The 19,478-nt window shown below is 44.0% G+C and overlaps 1 protein-coding gene across 1 annotated transcript in view; it reads right to left on the bottom strand.

Annotated features, from left to right (window-relative positions):
• LOC138959322 (U3 small nucleolar RNA-associated protein 6 homolog) overlaps positions 1–19,478 on the bottom strand; it is a 239,086-nt gene that overhangs the window by 78,597 nt on the left and 141,011 nt on the right. The window contains exon 14 of the mRNA XM_070330752.1: positions 11,453–11,532. Coding sequence (XP_070186853.1) covers positions 11,453–11,532 — 80 coding nt within the window. The remainder of the gene's footprint in view (positions 1–11,452; positions 11,533–19,478) is intronic.

Raw genomic sequence — 19,478 nt, 5'->3', positions numbered from 1 at the left:
ATGACAGCCGTGAAGTGCATTGCACGTTGTGCAACAAAGCGGTAATTCTTCCCTTGGGTGAAGTTCGGCAAAACAGCGAAATCAGAGTCAAACAAGATTTTAAAATACCGCGGCTAAACTGAGCGATCGGGGATTTAGGAGAGCAGAGGAGATAACAATCCAGCGAGTACAAATCTCGTCTTCTCTCGGAGAGAAAAAAAGAATAAGAAAAAGAAAGAAATAGTGAGAGCGAGAGAGAGAGAGAGAGAGAGAGAGAGAGAGAGAGAGAGAGAGAGAGAGAGAGAGAGAGAGAGAGAGAGAGAGAGAGAGAGAGAGAGAGAGAGAGAGAGAACTCAGAACTTTATTACATAAGGATAAAGGTTTTAGGCTTAGCCTAATCTTCCAACCTGTCCTTGGAACATATACAGAGAATAATTGTAAACGAAAGCAAAGACTGCGCACACACACACACACACCCACGTATACACACACACACACCCACGTATACACACACACAAACTCACACAAACTCTCACACACTTACACACACACACACACACACACATGCACACACACACGCTCGCGCGCGCGAGCGTGCGCTCGCATACCTACACACATACACATGCTATCATTTCATACCTAAAAGGAACAGTATCTAATCAAAGTATTAAACTAGTAAAACATCAAAATAATGGTCGAATATAAACATAACAAGAAATTCCTCCGAGGTAGGAAAAACACCCCCGTCCTTACCATTCTCACTGCCACCAACTGAGAAGGTTATTTCCATTTGACCATTAATATGTCCCTCTATAAGTCCTTGTAGAATCTTAATCCACCAATAACTCCCTAACCGTGTGTTTGACTGGTCCCAATTTTTGTAAGGACCGTCTCAGGAATGTATAGAACCTGTTCACCAAGTTTGGTGACGATCGGTCCGTTCATTCTTGAGATCTATATGCGAACACAAACACACAAACAAACAAACAAACACATCGACCGAATCCTATACACACCCCTATACCGGGGGTGTAAAAAACAAAACACTTAAGAGCTTTGCATACAGAGAGAGAGAGAGAGAGAGAGAGAGAGAGAGAGAGAGAGAGAGAGAGAGAGAGAGAGAGAGAGAGAAGATGGGGGGGTTCAATGTTAAAACAACCTCGACAGACATTGATTTGATGTTTAGAAATAGCTGAGGCAATGTCTTGGTATGGATTTGAGGTTAATCCCAAGTTGAAGGATTGACGCTGTTCCCCAGGTCGCGTCAACTGCCCGGAACAATACAACTGGGAGACAATACAACGGCTAAACATTATGAAGTAAATTCTAAAAATAGAACTTTGAATCTTTTCGTGTCCCGTTGGTCCTCCCCATCAATTTCTTTTTGTATCAATTATTCCTCTTCCAATTCCCTTTGGTAGCCCTTACTCCTGTTCCTTTTCCCTTCTGCAACAACAATTCCTGTTCCTTTTCCCTTCTGCAACAATAATTCCTGTTCCTTTTCCCTTCTGCAACAATAATTCCTGTTCCTTTTCCCTTCTGCAACAATAATTCCTGTTCCTTTTCCCTTTGTATCCCTTATTTATCCCACTATTCCCTTTTGATCAATCATTCCTGATCCTATTAACTTTTATATCCCTTATTCATGTATGTGTGTGTGTGTGTGTGTGTGTGTGTGTGTGTGTGTGTGTGTGTGTGTATGTGTGTGTGTGTGTGTGTGTGTGTGTGTGTGTGTGTGTGTGTGTGTGTGTGTGTGTGTTGCAAACATTTGCTAATTGATATCTGTGTCAATAATCCTCAACAACAAAAAAGCTCTTTCCACGCAGAAAACGCAGGCTTTTCAGTTTTGGCAAGTACAATAATGTTCTTAGCACACGTTAAACCCTGAGAAGATCTGAGGGCAGAGTGTATGTGTATGATCGCTAACATGAGTAGGATCTGTGTATCTGTAATGTACAAAACAACGTCCATTTATTCGTCTTGCTCTGTATATATCGCATTATATGATATGAAACTGTGCTTGCAGTTTTTCAGTTAATAAAACTTGTCCTCTCGTATTATGCATTGCCACCTGAGAACAGGTGAAAAAAAAACTAGGATTGCCATAAACATTGTTCATTTTGAACTAACTCTCTCTCTCTCTCTCTCTCTCTCTCTCTCTCTCTCTCTCTCTCTCTCTCTCTCTCTCTCTCTCTCTCTCTCTCTCTCTCTCTCTCTCTCTCTCTCTCTCTCTCTCTCTCTCTTCCCCCCCACCCCCCCCCCCCCTTCAACGTATCGGTCTCCAATCTGGAAGAGCTCATCTTTCAATGCATTCTGATGAACGACAATCACAGGTCAGCAGCAACAACTTGATTGGGAGGGCTCGCGGGTAAACAGTGCGATAGCGTGTTTGTTCGTCGTTATTGCATGTCAGCATGACACGAAATAACATCCATCCCCCCAGCACTCAATCATCCAAAAGGATTCTCAAAAAATGGACCCTAGATTTTGTAATATTTTTCTGCAAAACTTCTGATTAATTGCACGTATGACATTCTAAAACCTCATCAATCCCCGAAAGTACCTTCCTTCGCGTGCAAACGATCAGATAAATTACTTGTACAGAGCTGTGTCCAGGATTATGCATGAAATGGGAGAATCATTCCACTTACACAAATACCAAAAACCCACAGCCTGGGTACTTGCTTCCTGTGAATAATGGGAGTGGGTTTCATATTTTTTTGCAAATTGACATTGTTATCCGTAACAAAATTAATGAAATGAGGATGAAAGTCGCTTGTTCATTTCAATGCTTGTTATTCTCTCAGGTGCCAGGAGAAAAGGTTCCGTACAACTCTCGCTTACTCTATTACACATGTCGTATGCATTAAGAGCGATTACTTCCCTTTGGTTATTTGATATCTTAACATCGCTCTGCCTCATTCTGTTTGAAATTCTAAAATTAATGAAGCCAAAATAATTCCCTCTCATAACAGAAAGCAGCTACATCATTGTTATTTGGTGTGTGACCAAAAAAGAAGAAACAAACTAAGTCTACGGCCTGAACCAAAGGTAAGCCGTCTTTAAATTCTCAACCCCAGTTGTGAAATCTTTCAAAGACTTCAACACGGCCATATCATTCATTTCTCCCGAGCCTGCCATGTTCCACTGTTCCCATTAACTCCCCTCACCGCTACTGTTACAATCACCACAAAGCCTTTTAACCCGTCCGTGGGTCTTTGTAAGGAAGTCCAAGCGTAGAACACACAAAGCATCCGAACTTTGTGTTTGCTCCCAGACTTCTCGCCTTCTCGCTACCCGCCACTGTTACAAGTGACATAATGGCGGAGGTGCTGGTACAAGTGTTCCGTGGTCATCGGACTATTTGCACTGTGGGCTTAGCACCGACCTCCGCGGCGGTGGCCTTCCGAACACGCCGGACAAATGACCGACACTGGACACCTTCTGTCCTCTGTCTGACGATTGAAAGAATAGCCTGGCTTCGCTGGGCTGAGGCGCTGAAAGAATACCTGGCTCTGACCATTGAAAGATCTCTCTCTCTCTCCTCTCTCTCTCCTCTCTCTCTCTCTCTCTCTCTCTCTCCTCTCTCTCCATGCTCTCTCTCTCTCTCTCCCCCCCCCCCTCTCTCTCTCTCTCTCTCTCTCTCTCTCTGTCTGGGGAAGTGGTGAGCAGTCGGTCCCATGAATACATCGCCGTAAAAATGATTGGCTGCGGCGCGAAGAAAGCCGTTCCGTTTCCTGTCCAGCTTGTACTGTATTTGATCGTGATTTATTTGATTGATTGAAAGGACCCTTTGGACTGCGGCTCAGCGTTTTATGCCAGACCATAGTCGTGCTTTCTCACACTTTTACTCGTAGGATCAACTAACATTTACTGCAGGGCCACGAGGGACATTGGAGACGGAGCGGATGAGAGTGAGTGTGCGTATGTGTGTTCGAGGGGGGGGGGGGGTATGGGGGGAGGACAGACGGATAGCTTCACGGTTATACTATTGCTTCGCATGAGGAACGAAGACTGCCACTGACAAGCATTTCAGCAACTCTTTACGTCCATTACATCAAAAATGGTTTTACAGAAAGAAGGCATATAATCATAATTCTTGGTACGTTCCTTCAGTCCACGGATCCCCACTATTTTGATCCAAATAAGCCACCTTACAGCCTTCTCATTGTATGCACCAAAATTGAAACATATTGAATTTGGAGGAATTCTTTTTTTTTTTTTCTTTACTGCATGAGGATAATTACTTTAGGGTACCAGTGCTTTGTCTTGACCTTTCCCCATCACTGGTTATTTGCGTGCGTGCGCGAGAGTGTGTTTTTCGGTCATTCTTTAAAAAAAAACCCACTCCTACTCAAGGGTAGACGTTCGAGCTCTCGCTGGATGCAGACTGAAACCCGATATAAGTACAGTAGAATCCGCTTAATAAGGCCATGTTTAATAAAGCCACCCGCTTTTTGAGGCCAATTTCTGACTGCACGGATTTTACCTTATGTTTTATGCTTATGCTTTTATTAAATCCACCCGCTTAATATAGCCACTTTTGTCCTGCACCAAGGTGACCTTATTAAGCGGAGTCTACTGTATAAGTGTATGTCGAAATATGGTTGGAGAGGACAAGCAGGAAGCAGCAGCTCCACGGCCTAAGGCAACCCCAGCATCCCCAGAAGGGCCGAATGAAACCGATACAGTATCAAAGGCAGGGCACTGGACAGGTAACGGAGCGGGCAAGCCCACTCTCACAACAGGCACGTGGGGGAACCTGCAATAATCATCTGGTCAGCCACAATAGCCTGCTGACCAGCGACAAAGCCAGCTTGACCACCGGACAAAGGCTGACCTCGGTCAAGCTTTGGGGGCGACAATGGCGAGGGAGGAAGCGAGAGAATTGCTACTGTGTCCAACTACTGATCGGTGTGTCCACTGGTCGTGTCCAGTGTGGTAAGCAAGCCGGTCTGGCCAGTGTCAAGTTCTGTACTGACTCACCTGTCCAGTCAAGGCTGGAGTAAAAGGTTTAACACCTGAGTTGGGTGTGAATGTAGTGTCATGACAGTTATCGAGTGAGAGTAGGTCACCGTGTGTCTGTTGGCAGGTAATGATGAACAGAGTAACTGTGGATGAAATTGTTGACTGCGACACCTTTCAAGGTGTACATGTTCAACTTATCTCGCTTATAAGAAGAGACAGACAGACAGACAGACAGACTCAGACAGACGGACACACACACACACACACACACACACACACACACACAGAGGCAAACAGACAGACAACTAGAAAAGCAAAAACAGGACAGACAAACGGAGAAAGAGAGAGAGTGTGTGTGTGCGCGCATACACGTGTGTATGTGCTTTTGTTACAGCCTTAAAGATTATTGTTCCATTCACTTTAAATGTCTTCTTTTCCGCTAACCTTCCACTGCAGTGCTAACGCTTTAGATTATTTATTGTACGCTGACCGTTCAAACGATCAATTTGACATGAGCATAGCATCGGAGCGTTGTCTAAAACTAACGACGTAAACGACTCGCTATCCCATTCTTTTTTCAGCATTTCAAAATGCAGATGAAGCTGGGTTTTATTTAGGATCCGCAACCAGTTTGGATCATTTCATAGGGTCACGATGCCTTTGAATGTAATCGCCAAGAAGGGGCGTGGGGGCAATTCAAGAATAAACATGAATGGAGGTTTGAGGGCGGAATTGGGAAAAAGCCCTTTTCAATGTGCACGCGACAAATTGTGTGCGACACTTCGGTTTATTTGTGCAAGTGAATCTGTCTGCTTCAGAGGGGTAGAGTGTTATTTACCTTTGCATTGGTATGTATGGAGATGTGTATGCTGGCTCAACGTCGTCATCACGAGTGTTGACAAAGAAAGCGAGTATCGATACATTTATGAAAAGCATATCGGGTATGTACACTGAACGTAAAACAAACCCCGGCACTATGACCTACAGAACCACCCAGCATCGCGTGCACACACACACACACACACACACACATACACACACACACACACATACACACATACACACACATACACACACACACACACACACACACACACACACACACACACACATAGACGGTCGGACAGAGTAACAATCAAAATGTACCCCCCCTGCCCCCGCACCACCTAAACCATTCCCACCTGTCCCAACTCCCTTCATCCCAAACCTAACGTCCTCCAAGTAAACTTCCTCTTCCTCCCGAAGGTAACCCAAAGACTGTGGCAGATGGGGTCCACTTGAAACACTCACACCTCAAGCATTCTCCATTTCCAGCACTAATCATTTCCCCCCATAGTGTCCGTGGTGGACAAACTCCTCCAAGGAACCCCCCATCAAAGGCGGCAAACGACAAGAAGGTACAAAAGTGTGCAGGCCTTTTGTGTCTCTCAGGCACGGGCAACACGGCGCCTCCTCGGAGCAGATGAAAGTGTTACAGTTTCACACATGGACAATGCTCGGTGGCGATTTCGGACTGGGATCGCATGACCTTTCCAAGTGGACACCATCAAACTTGGCTTCAAGTAGTTTAACCTTTAAGAATGGTAACGAGAGGGCAAAAACAAGCTTGCTTCCGGACAACTACGGAACTTTTTATTCGGAATGATTGCCGAACTGACCACAAAGACACCAGATGCACATTTCCCGAAGGAGTTTCATTCAATGAGAAATGAAAGACAAAGGTTTTCAAAATTAAGTGCGCAGGACTTTTGAAACCTTCAGCCACAATCACCTTCGCTGCTTGCAAGTCAAACTGGAACGGGCGCAGTGGCCTATCGGATAAGACATCGGCCTCTTAATCGGAAGGTCGTGAGTTCAAATCCCGGCAGCGGCCGCCTGGTGGGTTAAGGGTGGAGATTTTTCTCATCTTCCAGGTCAACTTATGTGCAGACCTGCTTGTGCCTTATCTCACTTTGTGTGTACACTTAAGCACAAGACGCACGGAAAAGATCCTGTAATCCATGTCAGAGTTCGGTGGGTTATAAAAACACGAAAATACCCAGCATGCTTCCCCCGAAAGCGGCGTATGGCTGCCTGAACGGCGGGGTAAAACGGCCATACATGTGAAAACCCACTCAAGCAAAAGCATGAGTGAACGTGGGAGTTTTAGCCAATGAACGAGGAAGAAGAAGAAGAAACTGAAACTGCTACCCTGGACATGGCTAAGCATCATTTTGTAGCAGAAAATAGTGGAACAATGTCAAAGAGGACACCAACTTGACTTGAAGGTGTTTGACCACTATAAAAGGACGCTCGAGGGCCAAGAGGACTTCAAAAGTTTACTTGAAGTAGTTTAACATTTCAGAACAGGTTTAGAAGAACCAAGGAATTCTGCCTCCAGACACGTTGCTCAAGTTACCGTGAGGTCGTCAGATGGAAAAATTTGACGAAGGACTCCCTACTACCCACCATGCCATCCCCATCAAAAGAAGTTAAAGAAAGAATTAAAGCATCAAGGTTTGCAGGACTTCTCGTGACTAGCAGGCACAGCCACACTTGCAGAATGTCACGACACAGAAAGGTGTTGCCTTTGACACAGGGCGGAGTGAGTAGTGTGACCTTTCACGCTGAACCGAGGTCACGCTGAACCGAGGTCGGCGTGAATTCGGCGTGTAACACTATCAGTGTAACATGACTCCTAGAATATCATCTTCGGACAGGGTAACGAACTGACCTCTCAAACCACTTACCGGACCACTATACGTTCACTGGACAATCTCCTGAAGAACATTTCAAAATAGAAAAGTGTGACAAAAGACAGAAATCGAACTCTCACGTCATCAAAGTAAACCTAGCAAAAGGCAAGTATGGGTGCAGAAGCATAACTTTTCAGTTTACGAAAATATCGAGAATGTGAACCAAGTAAGGGACGGGCATGTTAAGTCCTTTGTACTGAAAACTTGCATTCTCCCAGTAAGGAAATACATTGTACTACGTTGCAAACCCCTGGAGCAAATTTTTGATTAGTGATTTTGTGAACAAGAAACAATTGACAAGTGGCTCTATCCCATCTCCCCCCTTTCCCCGTCGCGATATAACCTTCGTGGTGGAAAACGACGTTAAACACCAAATAAAGAAAGAAAGAAAGGGACGGGCGCTGCAGTGCGACAACTTTGCCTGTGACTCAAAACATTTTAATTAACCAATGAACACTGATTGGACAATGAGTTAAGTTTCTGGTAGGGTCACACAGATGATCCTCAAACCAACATGTTGCAACTATGTGTTTCTTGGACTTTCAGAATAAATTCAATCAGACTGAAATTGAGATCAAGCACGTAGCCACAACACGCTTGGTAGGTACAGTCATCATTTAGCCTGGATGAAACAAGCAAAAATGTGGAGTTTCAGATGTCAAATATCCTTCAGATCAGCTGCAAAGAGATACAAATAGCAGTATAACTACCATTGCGCATTGCAGCTTTTCGGTAGACACTCCGAGATTTCAGAGTGGTCACTACAATTTTCACCTTTAAAGTGGACACTAAGCTGACCACCAAAACCGCCAGATGGGACCACTCGAACCGGCGACAATCCAAGACGTCCACACCACTCGTCGCCGTCTCCAGTACGACAGAGGGGCCATTCAGGTGACCACGACACCCCACAACTGCGGTCAATTCTACAGAAACCAAGACTAGAAATCCCACAGAACTTGCTGACCTTCACGAACACTGCAGCAAAATCTGTTGCACGAAAACCCCAAGCTCCCTGGACACTCCTGACTTCAGCACACACAAGGTCGCAACATCTTCCAGCACTCTTGTCATGCACACGCGTATGGCTAATTGGGGTTTCTCTTTCTATTGTCTGCCTGCACGATTCCACTGTTCACTCCGCAGTTTCTATCTGTCTTCCGAGACCATGATTGTGAACAACCACTTCCAGCACTCTTGGTTCGGCTAATTTGTACTACTGCTTGTATTGTTTGTGACAAACTTCTTTTGTCTTGTCCAAACTCGTCTCTCTCTCTCCCTCCCTCTTTCCATCCCTTCCCCTTCCTCCCACTTTCCCTCCCTCCCTCCCTCCCTCAAATCTTCCCAGTGTTGCCTGAAACATAGAGATTTTCAAGGGTTTGTTTCAACCATCTCAGAACAGGAGACAGTTCCAAAGTCTCATCACTACCTGAACACCAAGAGAAAGGTCGAAAGTGTGTCCCTATTGTCTGAAAGGTTCCACAGGGTGGCTGCATTACCTGAGACAGTGTGACAGTCCTAAAGCTTCCCCGTACTGCCTGAAACCAAAAGCCAGCTAGAAACTTTCTTTTGTGTGAGACTGTGGGGCTATTCCACAGATTTTCCCCCATTGTCTGAGACCAGAACATCAGATGAAAAGTCCACCGCCTTCAACCCTCGGCCTTCCTGGAGAAAGACACGGAAGCAGTCCTAGAGGACAGGAAAGAATAGAAAAGCGGTCAGGGAGAGGGAGAGCTGACCACTTGAGACCGAGGCAAACAGTGCTGCCCCTGGAGAGGTTTGGTGGAAAAGTTGTTGCTGTTCCTGTGCCAAGTGGTTTGGTGGAAAAGTTGTTGCTGTTCCTGTGCCAAGTGGTTTGGTGGAAAAGTTGTTGCTGTTCCTGTGCCAAGTGGTTTGGTGGAAAAGTTGTTGCTGTTCCCGTGCCAAGTGGTTTGGTGGAAAAGTTGTTGCTGTTCCTGTGCCAAGTGGTTTGGAACGCAGACAATGCCAGGTCGTGGGACGTGTTGGGTGGAAGGTTCAAACCTCCCCAGGAAATACTTCCCTGGAGCTTGTTCTATCATTGATTTTGCGCCTGCAATGTCTTCACCATGTAGACTTACTAACTTACTTGCTTGCTTGCTTTCCTTACTTCCTTACTTACTTCCTTTCTTACTTACGCCCTTTTGCCCCATGCGGAATATGGGACATACAGAAACTACCTAATATTGCAATGCGTTGAAAACGAATTAGTTTTACCATTTACTCATGCGCATATGCATTCGACTAAACAAGTGTCGTTTTCGTGCTCGTCCGCTTTGAATTCATGTTTTCTTTGTCATGAAAAGAGCAGATCTATACAAATACAAAATGTACATTCATCCCTAGGCCCTTAAAACTGAATGTTGAATCTAAGTCACACAGAGAAAACGAAAGGCAACAGACAAAGACAGACAGAGAGTAGGAAGAGAAAGAAGAGGAAGAGAAAGACGATCTGAGCAAACACAATTCAAGATTTGAACTATTCAGATGCCACTGATCTGGACACGAAAATTCACATTCAACCAAAAATGTTAACAAGCTCTCGACTCTTCCCACAATCATCAACTCTCGCAATGATAGAACAGTGGGTAACCACTGTGGTAGGACATAATACCATGGCACACATCCTCGAAAAAAGAGCGGCTCTGGATAGCCGCTGATGTGAATCCTCATCAGTCACACTTCACACAAACATTCAACCCCTCTTTCCTTTCCACCCGCATCGCCTCTCCCGCCCCCATCTCCAGAGACACACACATCCCCAGCATGTCGTCACGACAATTCCCCCCATCACGACACTGCCCACAACGCAAACCACCCAGGGTGGTGCACAACTTAAATCGTCCTGGTGGATTCTGTTTAAACGGGTGGGCCACCGAGAGAGGATTTCAGCGTCTTAGCGACAGTTTGATGTTTAGGTGTGGGTCGCGAGAAGAGCGGGTCAGAGGTCGTCTTTAATTATTCAGTACTGGTCGGGGAGGTGTGGAGGAGGGGAGGGGTTGGAACCTGTTTCTAGTCACAAGGTCGGGGGGGGGGGGGGGAGAGAGAAAGGCGTGAATAATAATAGGAGGATGGAGTTTTCATTGCCTTTCGCGCCCCAAGTGACGGCGACATCGCTGTTTGTTTGCTGCTGTTGCGAGTAGTGTCAAGAAGAGTTGGGTTGCAAGATTGAAAAGTGTAAACGCGTTATAGAGAGGAAGAAAAGGACATGAAGGAGGAACAGGCATAGCATGAAAGCAACGGAGAGAAAAAATATATATAACCAGCATGAAAAAGTTTGATTTCCAACGAATGGCGGCTGCATTGGAAGCAACAGAGTTGCCTGTTCGCTAGATTACCTTTGCTTAATCTCTGAGCAGAAAGAATGAGAGAGAGAGAGAGAGAGAGAGAGAGAGAGAGAGAGAGAGAGAGAGAGAGAGACAGAGAGAGAGACAGACAGAGAGAGACAGACAGAGAGACAGAGAGACAGACAGACAGACAGAGAGAGAGAGACAGAGAGAGAGACAGAGAGAGAGACAGAGAGAGAGATACAGAGAAACAGAGACAGACAGACAGACAGAGACAAAGAGAGACAGATAGACAGACACAGAGAGAAATAGAGAGTATAACTTACTGACAGAAAGAGTGCTGTGCAGATGGTTGAACAGACGAAAGATGGATGAAAATGGGGCTGAAATGGAAGGGGGGGGGGGGAAAGGGGTAATGAGTCTGTCTGTCTGTCTGTGTATCAGAAAGAAACAATGCTCGTTTACCTTCTGGACACGGTCCTGGGAGGGAGTAGGCAGAGAGACAAACTCCAGACACGCCCTCAGGTACAGGGTCCACATCTCGGCTGTAACACACAACAAGGCAAAGCATTAGCTGCTTTCAACTCACCTTCTGTTTCAGGAAACTACTTTAAAAGCAAACCACTTGAACAAAAGCAGACAATTTAACAAACATCGTTAGTTTACCACTTGGAGGAAGCGACCAAAATTTCCCTGCGAGTGTCATAATATAGTATTAAATTAATGAAATCAAATAAAAAGAAAATGACGATGACAATGTGAGAGAAAATACTAAACAAGGGTAGGACAAAAACAGAAATACTATCAATCATTTAAGATAAGATAAGGGGAAAGAGACATTTAAGTTATGAGACATAAAAATGGTTGAATGTAAAGACTGGATCAAATGATCAGTCATTGCCAATGACAGAAAGGCGAGGGGACACGAAAAGGAAGACATACAAAAATGTCCACTCTCAACTTCATCCCCATTCAAAATTGCAATCAATAATCGCAGCCACACTTCATCGACTTTATCATCCTAAACAAGGTCGCTGTCACTTTTTGCACCACCTAAAATGCAAATGCAATCAGGTACAAGAAAAAGACAAAACAGACGAGAGATCACGCCGGGGTGCGCATTAAGCACACAAGACAGACGTCATCGTAGGGAGATATGAAAATGATTGCTGGGTCCATGCATAATGCAGAGCCACACAGCCACACACGTGGGGCAAACGGGGAAGCATCGCTCATGAAGTGCAGATTCAGTCATCAAATCGGATGCCACTGTACCATGCAAGCCACTGCTGACAGCTCAATTCCAAATAGAATCAAGGTCACAGGCCTTTTGATCTTGCTCCTCCAATACCCCCTTCCTCAACCCCATCCCATCTCCCTGCAATAAGCAAAACCACGATCACCCCCACCCTTCTAGCATAGTTTTCTGTTTCCTCTTTTCTTCTCTCCCTTACTTCGTCACCTCTCTGTCTCTGTCTCTCTGTCTGTCTCTCTGTCTGTCTCTATGTCTGTCTCTATGTCTGTCTCTGTGTGTGTGTCTCTCTCTCTCTCTCTCTCTCTCTCTCTCTCTGTCTCTGTCTCTTTCTCTCTCTCTCTCTCTCTCTCTCTCTCTCTCTCTCTCTCTCTCTCTCTCTCTCTCTCTCCCTCTCTCTCTGTCTGTCTGTGTGTGTGTGTGTCTGTCTCTGTGTCTGTCTCTGTGTGTGTGTCTCTCTGTCTCTGTCTCTGTCTCTGTCTCTGTCTCTCTCTGTCTCTCTGTCTCTCTCTGTCTCTCTCTCTCTCTCTCTCTCTCTCTCTCTCTCTCTCTCTCTCTCTCTCTCTCTGCGGCACATTTCCTCTTCCATCTCCGGCCAATTAGAAAACAGATTGGAAAAGGGGTGGCGGTAGATCAGGGGGTAGAAGTTGGCAAAGGGTAATATTTCACGGAATGGAAGGAAAGTGTCGATATTGTCTTAAGTTAATTGCCTGTATGAGAAAACGTCGATGAACGTCGTCTTTATGACGGTTCATTTGAAGTGTTGCTTTAAAACCTGTGCGCTCGTCAGTCTCAAATAGGTTTTGACACTGGCGAACAAAATGAACACAGAAATGGCGATGGAGAAAGCCTACATGCAGAGAAAGCACTACTCTCACACCGTCCGTTGTAGGACCTCCGCTCTTTTTAAATGACCTCCTGTCTTTTTTGTAAGGCACAGTCCTTTCCGATTCGACTGATCATCTCAGATCAAACCAAGGTTTTATACGGGTCAAGACCATTCATCCACATACACATTCCAAAAATCAGCAACCAGAGTGTTTTATCTTCAGAGTAGTCATCTGTTGATGAAATAATTTCTGGCAATCTGGCAAATTCATTCCTTAAAATTCTTACTCTGCAGAGGAAACGTTCAGGATGTTGACTTTTCGTATGTGTCAAAGATGAGGGAAGTTGTTAGCCTCACCGGATCTGCGATTACGGGCCGACCTGTTTTCACGGGCAGGACTGCGCCTTAAAGATAATACCGATCGCTAATGTGTGATGTGTGATGTGTTATGTGTGATGTGTGATGTGTTATGTGTGATGTATGTATATTTACATAAATTCTAGTCAGCCTCACTTTTCCTACCTACTGTTTTCAGTTTTCCGGAAGTCCTAAACTACAAAAACAGCGTACAAACAGCCAACCCTCACATCGGTTCTTTCCTCGGTTCCACACCTTCCCCATTCTCCACCTAATGCAAGGCTGCCCTCATCAGAGCTCGAACCTATGTGATTTGCAGCTACAAGGCACGAATATAAAGCGAGGCTCGTCCTAATGCCCCAGTTAAACTCTCAATCACCACCAGGATTTGTCTTCATTTAAACTCTCGATCAGCCTGTAAAGACGGTAAGCTGTTATAAATGGAAAAACTCTGCGTGACGTGAACGTAATTGTGCACTAAATCAAGAGTTACACACACACCCACACACACACACACACACACACACACACACACACACACAAACACACACACACACACACACACACACACACACACACACACACACACACACACACACACACACACACAGAAAAACTGGGACATAAAGATCCAGTCATTTCACTCTCCGCCTGATGCCAGGCTGCCCTGATCAGAGGTCGCCATAAAACTGTGGCATAATGACGTAACCATTCTTTTCTCATACCCCAACTTTCCCATCTCCTTCCTCCTTCAGATTGAAGACTTCCCTCATCAGAGCTCGACACAAAATGATTTGTAACAACAAGGCACGAAATGTAAAAGGGATGCTCGTACTAATGCTCTAGTTTTTATTAAACTCTAAATCGACACACGGATTTGTCCCAGTTTAAACTCTCGATCAGTCCATTAGGCTGTTTTAGATGAGGAATTCGGCGTGATGCAAACACAGAAACGTTAGCTCCAGTTCATATTGGCTACGAAGATACTGGCACTGTTTCGGGTCAGGAACTCGTCTTAAATGTAAACGACTGGAAAGACTTGTCAACAACAAAAATACTTTAGGAAGAGGAAGAAAATTTAACTAATGAAGAAACCATTAGTGTCTTTTGTCGGTATCCCAGACAATAATTTTGTATGAAGTGTAAATTAGTTCTGTTGACTTATTTTCATACGTCATGACATCATCAGTACACTTAGAAGAAAGAAATAGACTGTCTTTAATCAGTTCCTCTCAGAACCCGTCCTGCTTTTTACATTTAGTCAAGTCAAAAACATATAAATATGCTATAATTATTCGGATTATAAACAAGCTTTGAAAATTAAAAATATAAAAATTATGATTAAAATTAAATTTCCAAAATCGAGTTAAAAACAATTTCATCTTATTCATTGTCGGTTCCTGATTCCAAAAACATATAGATATGATATGTTTGGATTAAAAACACGCTCAGAACAAGCGGTGGACAGATGATGCTACGAGTATACGGTCTTGCGGAAAAAATGTGGACTGGGTGGCCGAGTGGTAACGCACTTGCGCTCGGAAACGAGAGGTTGCGAGTTCGACCCTGGGTCAGGGCGTTAGCAATTTTCTCCCCCCTTTCCTAACCTAGGTGGTGGGTTCAAGTGCTAGTCTTTCGGATGAGACAAAAAACCGAGGTCCCTTCGTGTACATTGGGGTGTGCACGTTAAAGATCCCACGATTGACAAAAGGGTCTTTCCTGACAAAATTGTATAGGCATAGATAAAAATGTCCACCAAAATACCCGTGTGACTTGGAATAATAGGCCGTGAAAAGTAGGATATGCGCCGAAATGGCTGCGATCTGCTGGCCGATGTGAATGCGTGATGTATTGTGTAAAAAAAATTCCATCTCACACGGCATAAATAAATCCCTGCGCCTTGAATATGTGCGCGATATAAATTGCATAAAAAAATTAAAAAAATAAAAATCCCTGCGCTTAGAACTGTACCCACGGAATACGCGCGATATAAGCCTCATATTGATTGATTGATTGATTGATTGATTGATTGATTGATTGATTGATTGATTGAAAAAATACAGTGCGTTCAGTTTCATTCTGTGAGTTCGACTGAGCTTGACTAAATGTTGTATTTTCGCCTTACGCGACTTGTTTTCTGTTCCAAAGGCGATTCCAACCGCTCAATTATTCAAGTCACGCAGACGAAATAATTTAAAACAGGCTAGTTCACATTTCATTATACCATTCATCGATTTGAGAAGAGAAAAAAACTCTCTTAAGCACAAATCACTTGAGCACGTTCAATGGCCGAGGTCTAAAAGAGCCTTTCCGGGACCAGGAGGCCAAGACAATGTCTGTGAGGAGTGTTTAGAGCGAAAGACAATGCCTCTTTCCATTAGCAACAGCAGACGACAGTCAGCGTCCTTACTGCTAATCTGTCTACTCTCTCAGGGCAAAATCAATCACACTGTCAATGGATTTAACTAGACTAGTCAGAAGAGGGGAACGAAATTCTATCGATTTTCTCATTGACTTTGTCTTCACTGCCTTGCTTTTCTTTCAAAAATCATTTCTGTTTCAACTTTCATTGCCAGCTTTTGACAAAAAGGAAATCCACAGTCGGTGAAGGTCACAAAACTAGGGCAAACAAATATGGAGAGATGTGACGAACAGAGATAAGACACAGACACAGACACAGACTTATAGAGACACAGACACAAAGACAGACACAAAGACAGACACATGGACAGAGACGCAAGCAGGCAGACCGACAGATAGACAGACAGGCATGCGAGCAGTTTGTCAGACATGTAGACAGAGTACTACACGTGTAGCCCGATAGAGGGCAAGAAGTAGATAACCATCGACAAGCAGAGATCCAAAGGCTAAAAGCGACGGAGAGAAAACAGCATTGAGAGAGAGAGAGAGAGAGAGAGAGAGAGAGAGAGAGAGACAGAGAGACAGAGAGACAGAGAGACCGAAAGAGACAGAGAGAGATGGACAGAGAATTGATGACATATACCTTCATATAAAAAAAAATGTCAACCGTAGCCCTCTTAGACACTTAGGTTACTTCAATCTTAAACGAATGGTCCAAAATCATGTTGTACCTCTACAGCTCTGCAATTCTGCAGAAGAAGAATATAATTATGGACGGAATTGACCTAATTGGCTAAAAGGGTTTTAAGATGATGAAGCCAGTTAATTTGATGCAGCACTGATGGAGAACACGGTTGGGTGTTTTCCTCTTTTTTTCTTCTTTTTTTTTTGGTGGGGGAGGGGGGGGGGGTGCGGAGCGGAGTGGGTCTACAAAGGCCCATTCCTTATCGAGCCACCGCTGCTTTACAGCTGGACTTTGAACTCGAAGCCATAAACTACACCACTGGCATGCACGTGCAGTTCTACGAAATTACAAGGATTTCCTTCCCTAACCCAAAAAGCAGTCAAGATTTAAAAGTGTAATAACTCTACTAAAATCCTGGAAGGACGATCTATAGCAGCAATTGTACCATGTGTACAATGTTAAATATTCGAATTCAACTATAACACTGTCTGTATGTCTGATGAGATTCTGTTTGTGTGATTGTATGTGTATGTTTGCTTTCTTGCTTGTTTGGTGGTACCACAAGAGCTATCTAAACAATATCAAGGTTGCAACAGCTAACAAAGTCTCAAAGTGGATCAAAATGAGCTGAACCCACGTGAAGAAATCTGCCTCTAAGAATACAATAACTAGCATCCCCTTTACATCTGCATGCTTTGTCGATCGCTTGGAGGACCGGGCGTGATTTTCAAAACTACAATCCAATTTGAAAATTTCATTAAAACGTTTCCACTCCAAACACCGTTGAAAGGGTTGTGAGAAATCGTCCTTCTGAATTGTTTAAACCAATCACTGTTTTTACAACTGCATGGCAGCTCGGATATTTCACTGCATTGTTAATCGCCATTAAAATATTTAGAGAAATCGTTCGCAGAATCTGCTTAAAGTAGTGAAGGTCGCACTTGGATGGAACAAAAAGCAGGGAGGTTATCAGAATTCCTAGTGCTGAGAACCGTTCACACGACCAAAAATGTTGCTGTGCGATATTAGGTTCCAACACACGAACAGAAGGTCCTCTCGACTCACTGTCAATATGTTTTTCAATCAACTAATCAATCAATCCGTCAGTCAACCAATCAGTCAAATCAATAATCTAGTGATCGATCATCGATCTACCCAACCTTCAATCAACCAACCAACCCAGACCTATTTACTCCCAAAACCTGACAAGAGAAGTGGTCAAGTCAAAAGATAGTAGTCTGATGACCAAAATTGTAAGCCAGTGGTTGCAAACACCAACATTAGCAACACAAACCAAATTAAGCAATTTGAAGCACATTTGAACAATCGCAGTCTGGACTCAAATTCAGGATTTATTTGCTTTGAAAGTCCTTTTAAAAAAAATAGTAATAAATTACTCCAAAATAGAAAGGGTAAACAGGTCTGTCAACCATATTGACTACAAGTCAGTCGGTAAAGCAATCACAGAAGAGCAGTCGTGTAGCTGTGCGCTTGACTGCGATCACCTCAGGCCCGTTACCTTAAAAGGAAATTAATATCTCTTAAGTAAACTTGGACCAATGCATTCAAGTCATCTGCGACACGACTGACAACTTTAGACGAAGACGCCGCATACTAGTCATGCACAAACAGTGTAACACTGCATATCCTCTATACTGACTACTTCTTCCACATCAAGCCAAAAACAAGTAACAGAAGAATCATTTCTTAAAAAAGAAAACCCCTACAAATGAGGAAAACCCGCCAGGTCCAATGGGAAAGCCCACACGTCAGGGCAGGAGAAAATCCTGACAAGTGCAAGAGGAAACCCACGATCCTAGCAACTGCTTCGATCAACGGTAATGCACAATGACACTAACTATCCGCTCCCATTCGGACTGGGATTCTCTTTCCTAATTGAAGCAGCAGCGGCTGAACGAATGACGATTTCTCTTGAACGAAGATGTGACACAGCTCGCTGGCCTAGCGGTTAGTGCAATTCACATTAAAGTATTGGTAGTCAAGGGTTTCATTCCCAGTCGGGACACATGACAAGTTAAAAAGTTGTCTTCGCAGGACAGCAATTAAAAGTTGCTTCAAGCCAGCCTAGCACTTCGGGGCCAACTTCGTGTTAGAACGTCGTTGCAAATATGATATCGTTTGGCGCGTGCAATTGGAAAAACACCGAATTTATTTCAAATCGCACGAAACGTTGTCGTCATGGCGGCAGAGATGCCGAACTTCTGCAAGGTAGCGTTAAGTGAACATTAAGGATTGCCTTAACATTTGTGAACATTTTTCGACACATGTATGGCCATTGCGGCAAATTTGACGAAGGAAATAAAGCAATATCCCTCTACCCATACTCAGTTGGCGAGAGCGAGAGCAGAGTAGGGCCGGTAGTATAAGTATACACTAGCACCATTCAATCACCATCACTAAAAAACGAAATGGCAAAGGGTAAAGACAAAGAACCGTTGTTTCACGCATAACACAGCGCTTAGAAGTAAAGGAGGAAAAAATAACAGGGATTCATCGTCTTCGATCGAATTTTCTTTCCTCTGCAAACTACAGCTTCCACAAAACGTCTCCAGCAATTTCGAACAAAAATGGCTTCTACTGTCCTCAATCCTCCTCTTATCATAAAATAAAAATAAAAGTGAGTTAAAGAGTCGTAATTATCATCATCTGCTTGTCGGGAAAAAAGAAGAACAACAACAACAACAAGAGCAAGAAGAACGAGAAAAAGACTGGAAGAAGAACAAAGAGAAGAACAAGTCGCGTAAGGCGAAATAACAACATTTAGTCAAGCTGTCGAACTCACAGAATGAAACTGAACGCACTGCATTTTTTTCACCAAGACCGCATACTCGTAGTTTCGTCAGTCCACCGCTCGTGGCAAAGGCAGTGAAATCGACAAGCCAGAATAGTGCGGTAATGGTCGCGCTGAGTAGGATAACACGCTTTTCTGTATCTCTATTCTTTTTAGCGTACTGAGTTTGTTTTTAATCCAAACATATCATATCTA

Source organism: Littorina saxatilis, linkage group LG2, assembly GCF_037325665.1.
Source record: "Littorina saxatilis isolate snail1 linkage group LG2, US_GU_Lsax_2.0, whole genome shotgun sequence".
In the NCBI taxonomy this organism is placed as follows: Eukaryota; Metazoa; Mollusca; class Gastropoda; order Littorinimorpha; family Littorinidae; genus Littorina; species Littorina saxatilis.
This window is presented reverse-complemented; position numbering and strand designations above follow the sequence as displayed.